Raw genomic sequence first — 16792 nt, 5'->3', positions numbered from 1 at the left:
TTTCCCTTTCAGGGTTTGCTATCATAGCTTTTATGGAGGGACTCAAAAGCCTTATCTCACCAAGTTTGCTACTTGCCCCTCTGTGGAACTTCAGTGTTGTTCTAACAAGATGTAGAGGCCCTCCTTTTGAACAATTCCACTCTTGCATCTTACAGTTTTCCCTGGACGGAAGCTTTTCTGGTAGCTATCACTTTCCTCAGGCGTCAGTGAGCTTCAGGGTCTTACTCTGGAAGAACCCTTCTTCCTAGCACAAGAACGAGTAGTTCTCAGGACAACCTCAAATTTCCTTCCTAAAGTGGTCTCTAGTTTCCACCTTAATTAAACTACGTATCTTTGTGTTCTTCCCACATCCAGAGTCAGCCCTTCTGTAAGACACAACAGACATTTGCCTCTTTCTCCAAACCACACAAAGGGTGTGCTCTCTCTAAAGCATGTATAGCATGCTGGTTGGTCAAATGCCTACAGACCTGTTATGCCAAAAGACTTTTGCCGGTCCCTCTCAGACCCCACTCAACCTGTAAATAAAGAGTTTTTGTGGGTGCTATTCCTACAGCTGACATCTGCAAAGCACCTACTTAGTCGACTCCCCACACTGTTTCATAAACAAAGCTATGTGGATGTTTTAGCTCAACGACAAGCTAGAGTTGGCCAGGCTGTCTTGCACATTTTTTCAGACTTCTGCGACATCCTCAGGCTAGCCACTCTCTCAAGGCAGGGCTGCTTTACATTCAATTCACGGCACGATTATCTACAGCTACATAGTCCACAAACAGAAAATATTACTTACTCTGTAAGCCTTTGTTCGTGGTATGTAGTGCTGTAGATTCCATGCTCCCACCCTCCTCATTAGAAGCCTTTCAATTTACAGATATTTCTTCTTTCATCTTTAATATTCCTTGACATGGTCATCTTTGCTGTATCGCTATTCTGCATCTATAGCCTCCTCATTCGTGTGGAGCCAATACCCATGTGCATAACTGGTCATTATATCTTGTGTCTTGAAAGACTTTCAAGAAAATAAACATGCACATGTCCGAGCCCAACACTAGATGGCAGGAGTATGCACAGCATGTGAGTCTGCACCACTACATGCCACAAACTGATGCTTACAGGGTCACATTGTCCTTTCATACAACTACACCAAAATAAACATGTGATGTTAAAAATACTTAATTAACAACATGCATTATGGGCCAACAAGGCCTCCTCAGGATTTTGATGAAGTTTATCAACTTCTCCCCTTGAAAGTTTTTTATTATGTATCCTATAATAAATGAGTAATTTTGTTATGCTTCTTCTAATTACATTTATGCTTCTTTTTCTTAAATGTAGATCATACAGAGTGGACGAGTTATTGTGGCAACAAAATGTGGACATGTCTTCTGCAGCCAGTGTCTCCGTGATGCTATGAAAAACAGCAGCACTTGCCCAACATGCAGAAAGAAACTAACTCACAAACAGTATCATCCAATATACATCTGAATGAGGCTCTGGCATCTCCCTTTTTGGACAATTTATTAGAGGATTTCCATTCCTCCGCCTCAACTAAACAATTTGCCAGAACTGGTGGTTTATCTTTGTTCACCTACAAAAACATAGAATTTATACTACAAGACCTGACATAATTGATGGAGTAAATGGTTTCATCTAAATGGAAATTGCTGTACTATGGGATTTCTGTTTAAATTGAATTCCTCCTAGGGCTATGAATCTTAACATCTTCATGAATTGACACTATTTATTTTACACAGCAATTTTGAAAGTGCACTTGTGTGTGGATATACGACTTAAGAAAAAGCTGAATGACAAGATGTGGCAAAACTCATTTTACATGTTTCTAAAGGAGTGCTGTAAAAGTACATTTCTCATGTTTTTTTGTTTAGTTTTTTTTTTTTGCTCTAGGTATTGTGAAAATCGCCGCTTAAAACTTCAGCCAAAACGAATTTTAAGGTGGAAATAAAACATTGTGGGGCTTGTAAATTATCCAGTGTTTATGCACTTAGTGCTTTTAATACAAGCCTCTGGCCTAATATTAATTGAAATGCTTGCTTGTTCTGGTTTATGTCGAAGCATCTAAATTGTAGAGGATATAATTTGTGCAAGTCACCATCATTTGAGATCTGTGATCATGGTTCAAATAACGTACTACCTGCTTGCTTTACAGTAAATGTTGATACGCTTCGTTAAAATATCCATTAGGAAGTCAGCCAACCCTCCATTGGGTGCAATTATTCGGTTAGGGAGAGCCTGGCTGTAATTTAAGTGATCGTGGCTAGCCCCAATTAAGTTTGGACCTTAAAGGATAACTGCATGTTGAAAGCAGTCTGTTTCTAGTAGGATTCTTAGATTGTCTCCTTTTGTAGAGTAGATTAGAAAGCTGTCACAAAGTTCTGCTTCTCCTTTCGTGTAGGATTTGATCATGTGTATTCTATTTTTACCTAAGAATAGGCGTAGAATGCAAGTTATTTAAGTACCTTACAGTCCGCCATTTTTAGGGAGGCAGTAGAGCATCCTTAAATTCAAACTGTCTTCTGTAATATTTCACTCTGTTAGCTGGATACAAACCTTGCTTTTGTTACTATGAAATACCTCTGATTCTCAGTGTGTTTAATCTCCTCCGCTAAGACACAGATTATCAATCTCTGGAGGTGATTTTTTTTTTAGTTGTTGTTGTTTTTTTTTTTTTTTTTTTTTTTTTAAATAGGAGTTTAACACATCAAGGCCAGTCCAACTCTTCTTTTCAAATCCCCAAATATATTTTTGTTACACCCTGTTAAGTTGAGTTTCATATCCAAGTCAAGTTCATTACTGCTTTTAAAAATTCTGGAGCTTTACCCATTCCTGTTGTACAGGGATTCAAAGCCTTCTGATTTATCAAACGATTCCCTCTTACAGATGTTGATTCTGTTAGACCCATACTAATCTATCAAACTTGAATCTTGAAGAGGATCATAAGACTGAATTCAATTAGTTGATAAGGATGCTCTAACATTTATCAAAACAGGATCCTCCTTATCTTCATCTTTAGTTGAGGACCTCTGAAGGTGTTGATTTCTTAACACTTAATTTAGTAATTCAATTTTAGTAACTGCCATGCACCATTATGGTCCAGACTTTTAAATACTTGTGTCAAATTGCCTGTAAAGTCCAGCCCTCTAAATTTATGACAGATGATAAATAATTGCTCATTCTCCTGCACTGGGATTTTTTTTTTTTTAATACTTTTATGGATTTTCAGAAAGAAAGAAAATCTCACATCACAATTACTTAGACGCAAACATGTTCATCCGTTGGTGGCAAGACAGCTGTAAAAAAATCAGCAAAAGTAGCCATACATAAAACAAGTTCTCCTAGAGAGGATTCGAGAAGTAGCATGATGGCTTTCTAAGACTAGGATAGAAACATCACAATGACTATTATCGACCCTGCCACAGCCCTAAAAAGTTATACACTAAACATAGAGACAAAAATTGTATACCAAATATAGTGACAGCTGTTAGGAACCACTTTTAAAGGAGAGAGAAAATACACAAATCGTGAAATGTCAGTGGCTGCCTTAAGGGAACTCTGAAGTATGCAATAGTTTCCTCTCCATCACCAAACAGTGAAGATTTTTCCCATTGCCTACCATAAACTGGTTTGGAAAAGGTATGCTGACTAAGGCCCAAGTGCCAACACTCCTTTTGTGCTTTCATTGTATTCATCCTGGCATAAATTAGGAAACAAATAAATAATCCTTTACCACCACACATCACCTTTCCATTTGACCATCAAGTTTACTCCTTTTGAGTAGACAATAACACTTCTTGCAACCCTCAGCAGAATACCACAACAAAGTTCCATCCCACTGCATAAATAAACCTTGATACGACTCCTAACTTTTGTTCCATCCTCCATGTCATCTCGCCCAATCAGGTGTACGTTCAGCAGCCTCACTGCATTTTCATGCTTTTCCACTGAATCAACAAGGTTAACAGTAGAAGTGACTGCACAGTTCTGGAAAGTGTCTAAAGGTTCATTGGATTTGTTTGGCATATGTACACTCCAAAGACATTGTTCTCTTCTCCAGGACAATTCTGGGTGCTTCTGTTCACCTAACTTTGTTCCACATGTCCTTCAGTCTCTGCTTGTCTGCAGTCTTCTTGTTCTCAATCCTATCTACGTTCTTGTGGAAGCTCTCTAGGAATCCTATCAAGGCATTTCACTATTAGTGAGATCTGCAGCTTCTTGTATCATAGCATCTTCATGTCTGTCTCCCACTTCTCGAGTGGAGTGGGTTTGAGTGGAGTGTGACAATACTATTTAGTAAAAGTTGCTTCATCACCAGGTATAGTTCTGGCTCGATGGATGTCACCTTTTACTTGGTTTCTTCATATTTTCTACTGAAAGCTGGTAATGCAGTTGAATGGGTCTCAATGCACAACACCTCTGGAACCTGAGACAGTGATTTGTTACTTGCACAGCAGAAGGGTGAGTAGGATAGACTGCTCTCTAAAAGTGGGGATGACTTTTCTCCTGCCTGCAGTGGACTCATTCCCCAGGTCTATCTAACCCGACTGAACTTCTGTGTCCAACAGTGCAAGTGTAAGACCCTTTGCTTCACTCCAATTCTATGTGAGGACCGGAGGCTCCGATTATTCTATCTCTTTCTTTACTGCCCAAAAACAGCAGCCAATCAATATACAGTAAACAAAAAACTACACATCCCATGATGCCAATAATGCCATATCACATGGCCCAATCACCAACCACGACCTTCGTCCATATAAGGCATGACCCCAAATGTCACTTCCTCTTTCTTTACTTTACATTCTTATATTTCTTAAACTTTGTACATGTGAAATGCTTCTGTAATTACGAGTGTCCAGCGACGCTAAATCTTTACTTGTGTTTATCGGCTTTTTGCTGATTTAGCATAGTGCCCATTAATTTTTTCATTTAAGTGGAGGGGGAGAGTTAGGCGCGCCTTACGCGTAGTCTGTTTTTTCTGTTTTTTTGCCTCGTGTGCACACTGCTTTTCACGAGCCGATCATTCCAGCTTCATTTCTGCAGGAGATAGCGCGCGCTACAATTTCAGTTTGTTTCCTCTACCCTGAATTTGCTCCCTGACGCCCAGCGTTGTTAGAGCATGGGTTGTAAAATACATCAAGCCTCTGCCTAGAGTGTCTTTCAGGCAGCTCCCTCCACAGCTTATCTGGGCATTACAACTTGCCTGAAAGGGGTTTTTACACTCCCCCTGTTAATTGATTCAAATACATATTGATTTGTATTGTCATTTAGAACTACTGAAACGTTATGGCTCAATGGAATGAGCAAGAAGCAGGATATTATCCTGAGGACATTGACAACCAACTAGAGGTTAATCTAGTGGAGGCTCTGGATTCGACAGTCCGTGAATGATGCATTAGTCAGAGCGTTAGGACCTTTTTTGGGCCAACTATTTCAATACGCTCAATCACAGGGCTGGCTCCCTGGCCAGACACCATTCCTCCTCAAAGGGGCTAGACATAAGGTAAAGTCTAAGACAAAAAATTTGGAAAGCGCAGATGGTCCCTCAGGGGACTTTCATGCTGATTTTGAAAAATTGCGCAAAAAGCGTGTGGCAGAACATAATTATAGTTCTAGAAAGGACTAATCGTTCTCGCCTTCGTCTTCAGATAATGATTTCTCAGCCCAGGACTCCGATGATTCGGAGGCTCCTGGTCCCAGTAAAAAGCCTAAGAAACAAACCCCTGTTTTTCAAGTTTTAGATTTTGACCCAACTGAAATAGTACATCCTAGATCGTCTAATTGGCTTCCGTCTGCCGAGGTGGCACAATATGTTCATTCTAATCTGAGATGGAGTTTTGACAAGGAGGTTCACTCTCGACTTCGTGCAGAATGCCCTAGACCACATTTAGACAATAAGGTGTCTGACACTCCTGATAGTGATCCTACCACGGTCACCTTTATGAGAAAATTCGCAAAGGACCCTAAAAAAGGTCTAGATAGATCTTGGAGTCTCTGCCAAGACAAGCTTCTGGATTTAACTGGACCGTTAACGAAAATTCTGGATATGGCTGTTCTTGCTAAAGAATCTGGCACTCCAGTGGACACTGATGTATTGATGGGCTGGGCTCAGAGAGCCATTTGGGCAACATTAACTGCGCTATATCTACAGAGCGAAGGAAATCCGTCCTTATGCGCATTGATCTGATATTAGTAGACCTGGCCTCATCTGAAGCAGGCCCAGCGGCGGACGGGCTTCTATTTGGACCCTTTTTCATAAGTTAGCCAAATTCTGTTTTACCTTCTCTTCTCTAGATAAGGCATGAATGTCTCTTAAAGTTTTTAAGCGTTGCCTTTTTACCAGGGCCGGTCGTTTTGGAGGATGAATGCCCAGCCGAGGTTCCTTTTCTAGTCCCCAAAACTATTACCCCAGAGGAAGGGGTGGTTGGCATGGAGACCAATCCGACTCTACGTTCTACCCCACTTGCTTCAGAGGAGGTCGGCCCAGATTCCGCAGACAACGTAGAGGTCAACAAGGAGCAATCCAAGAAGTTGCCTATTCTGGTAAGCATTATTCCTCATTCTCAGGTTACCCTTGGGGGCAGAGTGGCTTTGTTTGCAGACAACTGGAAAAAAATCTCAGTGGACCCCTGGATTCTCCAGACCGTTTTAAGTTTTCACCTGGAGTTTATCAGTACTCCAACCTAACTGTTCCCTTCTATTTAAATGAATTTTGCCCTCGCAGATCGGATGTTCATAGACCTGGAAGTCCAAGCATTAATAGACAAAGGAGCAGTAGATTATTCAGTTCTGCATCCCTCAGGATTTTGCACTCCCATATTTGTGGTGGACAAAAAAGGTGGGGGTCAGGGACTAGTTTTAAATCTAAAAGATTTCAATTTTGGATCGTGTACAGACACTTAAAGATGGAAGGGATCCACATGTTGAGGGATATTCTATTAGAAGGAGACTGGATGGTCCGCTTGGACCTAAAAGATGCTTACCTGTCAATACCAGTCTTTCCCCCTCACAGGAGATTTCTTCAGTTTCTTTGAAAGGGTCATTGTTTGGAATTCAAAGCCCTTCCACCCGGCCTGTCCTCGGCCCCCTGGGGCTTCACGAAGCTGTTGAGACCAGTAGTAGAGTGTTTGAGATCCAAGGGAGTAAGATTGATTAGCTACCTGGACGACATCTTTTTAATGGCTCAGGATACCCATGCTCTTCTGAGGCATATGAACTGGACCATCAGTCTTTTACAGGATTTGGGTTTCCTTATCAATGTGCAGAAGTCGTTATTGAATCCGACTCAAACAATAGAGTTTTTGGGATTCAATATAGACTCAGTTCAATCACTTCTAGTCCTTCCATCACAAAAGATTTGCAATATCAAGAGGGAACTGAGATCAGCCTTATCCAAGCCGACAATCTCTCTGCGGAACATTGCCAGACTAGTGGGACTACTAGCTTCATCTATTCAGGCAGTCTTCCCAGCCCCTCTTCATTATCGTGCTCTACAGAGACTAAAGATCAGACACCTACAACAGGGCCTGAGTTATTCAGAGATGATTCCATTAACCACAGAGGTCAGGGAAGAGATACATTGGTGGCTCGAACACATGGAAGCCTGGATTGGCAGGGCCATCTTTGGGTCTCACCCAGAAGTAGTGATCGAGTCAGACGCCAGTCAGTGGGGTTGGGGAGCCCGCTGCGGGTCTGTAGTGACAGGAGGACGTTGGTCACAGATGGAACAAAGTCTCCATATCAATTGTCTGGAGCTCCTAGCAGGCTCTTTTGCCATCCAGTCTTTCTCCCCAGAAAACGGACTGCTGCATTCTTTGGAGAATGGACAACATTTCAGCAGTTCGATATGTCAACAAACTGGGGGGGACGAGGTCCAGGATTCTGGCGGAGATTGCCAAGGATTTCTGGCACTGTTGTCTGAACCATCGTCTGGTTGTCTTAGCAGAATACCTCCCAGGAGCCCAGAACTCTGTTGGGGACTGGAATTCCAGATATCTAACGGATTCCAGCGATTAGAAACTGGATCCGATGATTTTTCAACAGATTGTCAAGGAATGGGGCCCTTGTGAAATAGATCTATTTGCATCTCGGCTCAATGCTCAGATAACAAAATTCTTCAGCTGGCGCCCGGACCCTCTATCTTTAGCGACAGATGCGTTCCTGCAGAACTGGTCCCTCTTTCAGGGTTATGCTTTTCCTCCATTTTTACTAATTCCCAGGGTCCTGTCTCAGGTTCAGAGACAGAAAACAGACCTGATCCTGGTGACACCTTTTTGGCGGTCTCAACCCTGGTTCCCTATTGCTCTTCAGCTGGCTTGTGCTCGCCCGTTGCTCATTCTTCCTCGTCTGAATCTTCTATTGAGTCCGGAAGGCCTTCAACATCAAATGATCTTATCAGGGAAGTTGACTTTGACTTTGATGGCAAGGATGGTTCTGGGTCGAGATGGAATTCCCCAGGCCTTTAGCGACAAGCTGCGCATTTCATTGAACAAGCTTGGGCATCTGGTACCCACAAAAGATATGCTTCAGCATGGCGCAGAAGGAATGGTTGGTGCATGGGAAGGGATATCAATCCCATGGAGTCCAATGTTGAACTGATTGTTAACTTTCTTGCTGAAATGGCTTCTTCAGGTTTAGCGTGTAGGACTATTAATAACTTCAGGTCAGCCATTTCTGCTGGTCGTAACCACATTGATGGTAAACCAGTAGGTGAACATCCACTCATATGTAAACTATTGAGGGGTATTCGATTAGCCAACCCTCCTCAAACAAGATTCGGTCTTGTGGGATGTTAATATAATCTTAAAATTTTTTAGATGCCTGGCCGGCTAATAAGTATTTATCTTGTAAACAACTTTGGGCAAATTAACTATGTTGTTATGTCTGGTTTCATGTAAAAGAGTTTCCTGCGTCAAGGCCTTAGACTTATCGGGAAGAACTTACTCCCCTGAAGGTGTTACTTTTAGTATTTCCAGAAGACCAATTGCAGGTCAGTAACTTATCCAATGTATCCTGAGAACTCAAAACTTTGTGTAGTACAACGTTTAAAAGATTGAGATGGTTACTGAAGAATTTAGGCAGGCTGCGGCTGGACAGTTATTGATTTCTTTACAGAAACCATTTAAACCAGTTTCCTCAGCAACTCTTTCAAGATGGATGAGATGGTTGATGGGAGAAGCAGGTATAAATACCAGTCTATTTGGAGCACATTCAGTTAAAGGAGCCATGGCCTCTAAAACATATGCATTGGGGTCTAGATTAGAGGACATCATGAAGGCAGCAGACTGGTCATCTGAATCTACATTTCGTAAATTTTATCACAAACCTGTGGTAGATGTTGCTTCTGTTGTAATGGGTCAGCTTTGAACTAGCATAATCTGAGCCTCCGGTCCTGTGTGGATTATCTGACTTCACAAAGAAAGAGGTAGTGACATTTGGGGTCATGCCTTATATGGACAAAGGTCATGGTTGGTAATTGGGCCATGTGACATGGCATTAATGACATCATGGGATGTGTAGTTTTTTGTTTTCTGTATATTGATTGGCTGCTGTTTTTGGGCAGTAAAGAAAGAGAGCATAATCCTCGCCTCCGTGTCCTTAATAGAATTGAAAATTCTTAACGCGTAAGCTAGAAACATTTTTATTCATGCCCCTTGATTCACAGCTGAACCAAGTTTTGGCCAACTTCATTCCCAGCCTTGGACCAGTCTTTGTCTGGTTAAGTAAACGGAATAAAGAAGGGGGATAAACAAACAGTAGACCTAAAAATAGCTCAGCTTGAAGACTGAGATCCAGGGCATTCCTGATTTCAGAGTCTTGCAACCCCTGAGTTATGTTGGTGTATTTCATTTAATGTAATGAGTTGAGGCTCAGGAGCATACGTGAAGGCTGGCTAGTGTAGCTATGACAGCTCTTCACTGCAGCAAGTCTTGCGGATAATGCAGTACATATGAATTTGATCTGGAATGCCATGGGAAGCACATGGAGTGCTTCCAGTGTGGGTATGATGTGGCTGCATCCCTTCAAGATTAGGATTTCAACATTTTGCCCTGGGCCAAACGGATTTTGGGGGCCCCTGTTCACAACAGCATGAATTTATGGTCCAATTTCAGCTCTTTGATGCCCTGTTTGGCCAGGTCACTGACAGAGCACAGGCATGCTCATCCAAATTTTAAATGTTTACATCTAGTTTTCAGGAATGATGACTTATATTTTCAATATTTACTACAGCAGCAGCTCACTAATTTTACAGCAATCTCTGTGATGCCTTTCCATTTTTCATACGTGATGTCCTATTTTGTTCTTAAAAAAAAAAAACACTTTTTTTTTCACAAAACAAACTGCATGTCTCTGCAAAATGTACATAATAGGCTTTCACGCATCACCCACATTAAATAAGTTAAAGGGAAATGATAATTACCACAATTTGTCTAGGAATTACTCAAGGTAATCAGGGCAAGACTCTCTGCAGAACAGAGCTGGTTCTATAAGGGAGCCCCGGCCTAAAGTCTACCCTGCCCATGTCTTAAAGATTCTCTGACTGGAGGCGTTCTCTCATTTAGCTTTGGAAATGGTCAGATAAGCTCATTGTATCTTTTTAAATGTGATTATACATTTAGTTGTTACTGTACATCTCAGATTGGATTTGATAGCCTAATAGTTTGGTTGCAGTTAAATACAAACTCTAAGAGAGATAAAAACTAGGGGGCACCACCGAGTGAAGAGGATTGTGTTGGTCCAGAGAGTTCCTGTGAGCCTTGGTTACAGATTAAGGAGCTGAGACAGTGATAGCTGATACAGTTTAAAGAGACACACACACACACCCCCAAGTCCCCCCCCCCCCCTTTAAAAAAAAAAAAAAAAAAAACAGGTGAAATTCAGTTCGGTGGGAGGAAGTAGCAGGTAGGGAATGTGTGGATTGGCAGGAGCTAGGTTGGCAGGGGAAGGAGCATTGGGTGGACAGCTAGAAGAAATGTCAGATGCCTGCCAGTAAGAATACTCTGGTTTCTCTTCAAGAAACTCATATTAAGAAGCAAGGAAAGAAGACAATCGGCTCATCACCTTTCAATTTACTAACTTTTCATCGCCCATGGTTGCCTATGTTAACAAGTACGAAATTTGCTGGTAGATTAAAGAAACCGATATTCATTTGTACCATACTGAATGGAAAGACAGGTTCTCGTTTAAAATGCACAGAGAGTACTCAATTTTAAACTTGTGCACATATATGCACAATAGTTGTTATTTTACACCCCCAGTCAAATGTACAAATGGGAAGTTAATATTTTTAATAGTTGCTCAAGATGTATTGCAACAGGGACTTGAGTGCATATGATTTGGTATTGCTGGATGAATAAGGAGTATGGTGTACAGTGTCATCATGATAAGCTTTGTGGGTATTAATCTTACACCAGATCACTTCTGTTGGGCAGCTTGAGACGGTTGAGGATAGGCACTAGGAATAAAAGAGTTCAGTAGTTTATAACTATTTTGGTAGCGTGTTCCATAATTATATCCTATTGGAAGGAGGTTAAACCCTCAATGTATAATGAATGGTTAACTAGGATACTGAAGGATTATGAAAAAGAGAAATTAAATGGAAGATTTTTGTGTATGCAACCACTACTGCAAATACCCGATTTTAATACTGGGTATTAATTTACAATATCTGTAACAGTGAGTTCTTCTGATTTATTTTTATTTTTTTATTTTTACATGTATTGTAAACTGATAAATCATGCATACAGCAGCAGCGTTTCGGCAATAAAAAAAACGTTTTCCCAGACTAATCTTGTAGTCTAAGCAGCAGTGTGTTAAAGTTTATGTTGTAATAGACCCCGAGCAATCAAGAAGGATCAGGACGGCTTGTTACCCTTTATCAAGTGAGATGAGTTACTTTCTAATATCAGCCAGTGTGGGTTCCTTTTGTCAAACAGATCAGTACTATAAGTTGAAGGTCACAAAACACTTGATTAGGTTCAGTGATCTGTGATGACTCTTTTTGTGTATTTATATCTGCTGTGTATGGTAATTTAGATTTGGCTTGTTTTGATTGCCTGGGGACCATGGCAGACTTATGAAAAAAGTTTATAATGATAGTTGTCAGGAATAGGAAAACGTTTTGAGTGCGTGAAGCTCAGCATGGTTCATCTAGTAAGTTAGACTCTCCAATATATAATGCTAGTCTCATAATCTCCCTCTGTTATAGCTTTGTGAATGTTGAGGAATGATTGAATTGAAGTTAATAGTTGAGGTTGTTTAAAATTGCATTTGAATCTTTGTAATCTTTTTACGAGGAAAAAAAAAATCCTTGTGGATTAATATAGGGGTGTTTGTTGCTTCTGGAGAAAATGCTAAATGTACTTTATTAATGAGGAGTGACGTTAAAGTGTTGTGCCAGGTGTTCTTTTTAATATCCAGATTGCCTTTTCATAGCCTCTTCTAAGATATGACAGGTTTCTACATTGTTTTCAGGTCAATCAACTTGTGTAGTTCTTTAATTGGGTTTCCTCACTTTGAGGTGTCAGTTTATTCAGAGTAGTGGGTATACTCTACTTTGTTTACCTAAATGAGATTCATTAATGGATATCATCTACTTTAAGTTTTTGAGGTAATACGTCTGCCTGTTTCGGCATCCTGATGTGCTTAAGGAAAATTCTTTGACTTTTCCCCATCTCTGTTCAATGGATTTTAGTACCGGCGCTAATCATCTTCAGGCTGGACTACAGTAATATTCTCTATCTGGGGTCTTCAAAGGTGTTGCTTAAGTGCTTACACATAGTTCAGAACGTGGATGCCTGGCTGCCTTTCTATCTTTGCAGCCATGCCTCTAATCATCTTTGAGACCTCAAACTCAATTAGCAAGCAAGTCCAATTTTAAGCTTTATTATATGTATAAAGTTTTGTTGAACTCTGGTCCAGTTTATCCTAGATCTTTGATGGCACCTTAATGTCCCAGGCAGCCCCTCCATTAAAGTTTTATCAATCTTTGAACAGTCCCTAGGTTTAGCAAGGCCTGACAAAGTGAGTGGTCTTTATTCTATCTGGGCCACAAATTGTAGAATTCTTTCAGTCCCAATGAAACAAATGATGTGTTGTGTTTAGGAAACTCCTGAAGACCTGGCTTTTCTAATTCTGTTTGGGCCGCCTTTGGTTTTACTTAGTGCTGGGAAACCCTATTGGGTAGCCACGTGCTTATATAAATAAAATGGAATAATAATAATTTTACACTGCACATTTGACGCAAAGGGAAAATGACTAACCTCTATGCAACAGAGCAATCTTCAATTCTGTTTTAATCCATCAACAGAGCTTTTCAAACTCCACTCTGGTAGTTTCTTGCTCTGACTACCATTTTTCTTAGAAAACCCATAAACAACATAAAACTGTATTGACTGTCAGAACTGTGCTGTTTTGCAGCGTTGGAGAACTCTATTTCCACAGTGTTTATCCTCTTCTAGTAGGAATGCATTGCCATAAAGTGACCATGACTGTTTCAGTTGAATAACGTTTCCAATAGCTATATTTTGTGGACTATCTAATTGGTGGTGAGCCTAATTGGGATTCTGGTGAGCTGCAACAATCCAGAGATCTGCTTTTGTTTTTAAAACTTGACTTTTTTTTTCCAGTGCACCGACTTTAGGTAACCTTTGTGTGCTAATGGTGCCTAAATATCATCATGCTGTTGCAAGTCTAACGTGCCGGTCTCTTCATATTGGACTGGTGTTGTTTTGATCTCCCTATCTTTGTGCCATTTGTTGCTTGTATTTATTGCATCCATGGAATTGTCACTTTATAAGTCTAGTGCTCATTATATGAAACTCCTATAAAATATTTAGTAACGTGTCAAGTTTGAAGGTCCTCGGGGGGGGGGGGGGAAATATATATCACTTTTAAGTCATCATTCCATGAGTGCATACTGAAGACTGTTTATACAACACCTGATGAGCAAAGAGCTGTTTTGGTGTCTGTCAGTGCTAAATCCTTGAAAATGTCAACACAGCTGCTGCAGAGACCAAATCACTTACAAGTAGTCAGTCAGTCAAAGTTATGTTTATTTAGACCTAAACAACATCGAAAAAATTAACTTGTGATGCTATAGAAACACATTATAATTCCAGGAAAAGATATAACAATCCCCCCCAAAAACAAACTTCTCCTAGTGCAAACAATCATGTTTAAAAAGGTGAATGTAAAATCCTAATAAAATCCACCCACAGATAAAACCATGTTTAAAAAAATTTTTTTTTAAAAATCCATGCAGCCCGAAGGTGTAATCCATCTCATTAACCCACATTTTAAAAATATTTTTTTACAGCAATTAAAAAAATCTTCCAACTCCGCAGGTAACATCCAAGAATCGCATATCCATCAGTAAATTAAATTCTGGTTTACGATCAGCAGTTCCATATTTTAAAAAGATCAGGTTATAGAAACATTATACCAGAATTTAAGAACCATTGGCAGTCTGATAAAAGATGTACCTCCTTACACTGTGTTCATACCACATGTACACACCCCCCATGTCATCTATAATTATTGATTTTACTCTCCTATCTTCATAACACCAAACTTAAGTAATGCATGTCTTAGCTAGGGATTAGGCAGTGACTCAGTGTAAAGTAAACTATCGGCATTCATCTATGCTTTTAGCAGAAACTGCGTGGATGTTTTCTCCTTTAGATACCGCAAGCCCTGTTCTCTGGTACACTTCTTTGAAAGCTCCCACAGCTCTATTTAGATATCCCCAACTCCAACTTTCTTATCCAATTTTAGGGATAATCTATTACAAATGTCTTCCAGTGTTAATCTCACTTGCTTTGCCCTTTTCAATTAACTACGGAGTACCTTGCATTTGAGGATATTTTTAAGCTTCCAGCCTTGATTTGCCCTAACCAAGACCTAAGCATAGCTGCTTACCCTAGATAACTCCAAGCTGAAAGCTGGTTTTCCATCCTTATGGCTTGTATCATAGAAGACAAAGGTAGTGCCAACAGCCTTTTCACACATTTACCTTCCTCATAATTCCATTCCAGTTTACCACATATACTTAAAAGTTCCACACCATACTGGAACCTGAGGATGGACTATTGCATTATATGCTGACAAAATCGGATGTAAATCTGGGCCCCAAATCTCTTATTAAATTGTTGTAGGCACCAAACGGAAGACAGGGCTGCGGCTTTTAGTGCTTCTATATGTTCTTTCCAATTTAAACTGGCATCAAACCATATACCTAAATATTTATACTTTTCCACTACATGTTATCTCCACCCCCCACCCAAGTGACCAATTATACTTTACATATCTGATAGAGACATCTTTCTGCAGATTCCTTATCTACTAGCCATCAGACTGGGTTCAGAAATGTTTGCTTGATCAGTACCCCTGCACACGCCCTCGAGTGGCTCCATTGGACTCCGCAAGGCATCGGAAGTGACGTTGTGGTCATCTATATAGGAGCCAACCTGGTGAGCTCCGGAGAGTGTTCCCCTCATCGAGAAGGGCTGGGTTCAAACTGTGTGTTACCTGTCACAATGCCATGTCTGTTATGGACCCCCATCTCATTTGCCGCTGGTTCCTTGAGTGCAACCATGACTCCAGGATGTACTTGGACTGGCGGGCCGTGGAGCTGAAGGCTTTGAGGGAGTGGTCCCTTAAGCTGCTTGTGGCCCAGCAGTCGGTGACATTGAACGCGTGGCTCCTAGGAGGTCTTGGTCCTGGTCAAGAAGGAGGTCACAGGACCGCTCCTGGAGCCCCAAGTAGTCTTTGTCCCATTCTAGGTCCTCAGGACACTTGGGGAAGAGGCATAAAAAGTCATTGTCCAAGAGGAATTCGATTTTACCTTGTCCGTTTGTCAGCCAGCAAGATGAGCTGGGAACATCGGCATTCCCAGCACAGGTTTGCGGGGATGTTGCTCGGTTCGACACCTGCTCAAATCAGTTTTTTACGAGGCCAGGCGCTGCATATTTGAGCGGGCCGACCCTTCTGGCATGCCCCATGGGATCAGGGGAGGCGCTGTCTGGTTCCACGCTGATGGCTTTGGCGCCAGTAGGGGGGGTGGGTCTCATGGATCTGATTCTGGATCCAGAGCGGCGCTGGCCGTACCAAGGAGACCTTCTCCTGTGCTGTTCCCGATGCTGATGCTGCCGGGGCCACTGGCAGCGCCAGCTCCATTCTGATTCCTGATGCTCCAGAGCCAGAACAGCATTGCACAGTGCCAATTCTGGAGCCAAAAGGTGCCAGATCGTTGCGTGAGCCTTATTTTACACAGCCAAGCATGGGAGGGGGTCACTGCACCTTTTGGAATACCAGTTGGAGAGTACTTTGACTGATTAGAGGAGCTAGAAGAGGCCAGTGGTCTGGACACCTCTCCAGATACTGCCTTGCTCACTCCCCCCACTGTGGTTACCGTGGATGGGGCTTCCTATTCAATGGTGGTGCGTACAGCAGTGGAGGTCCTCGAACTGACCTCAGTGGCTGCCAAGACTAACATCTTGACGGAAGTGCTTCAGCCTGGGGCTTCCCTTCTGCCCTTAAACAAAGCACTTACAGATGTCCTGCTGGGAAGTTGGTCAATGCCCAGCACAGGCGCTCCTGTAAATAGGACAGTTGCCCACTGCCATTGCCGGGTGACTCTATCTTCCTCAGTCAACACCCCACCCGTGAGAGCTTGGTACTCGAAGCCTCCACTTCCCATGACGCATACACATCTGCTTCCCCGGACAGGGAATCCGAGAGGCTGGACCATCTTGGGAGGAATTTGTTTTCTTCCACCAGCCTG

The 16792-nt window shown here is 41.6% G+C and overlaps 1 protein-coding gene across 1 annotated transcript in view; it reads left to right on the top strand.

Moving 5' to 3' along the window:
* Positions 1 to 11798, top strand: part of RNF4 (ring finger protein 4) — a 201557-nt gene extending 189759 nt beyond the window's left edge. Inside the window, exon 9 of the mRNA XM_069205866.1 lies at positions 1333 to 11798. Coding sequence (XP_069061967.1) covers positions 1333 to 1482 — 150 coding nt within the window. The 3' untranslated portion in view covers positions 1483 to 11798. The remainder of the gene's footprint in view (positions 1 to 1332) is intronic.
* The last annotated feature ends 4994 nt before the right edge of the window (positions 11799 to 16792 follow it).

The sequence above is a fragment of the Pleurodeles waltl genome, chromosome 1_2 (assembly GCF_031143425.1).
Source record: "Pleurodeles waltl isolate 20211129_DDA chromosome 1_2, aPleWal1.hap1.20221129, whole genome shotgun sequence".
Classification (NCBI taxonomy): Eukaryota; Metazoa; Chordata; class Amphibia; order Caudata; family Salamandridae; genus Pleurodeles; species Pleurodeles waltl.
The sequence above is the reverse complement of the archived record's forward strand: the minus strand, read 5'-3'. Positions and strand labels throughout refer to the sequence as shown.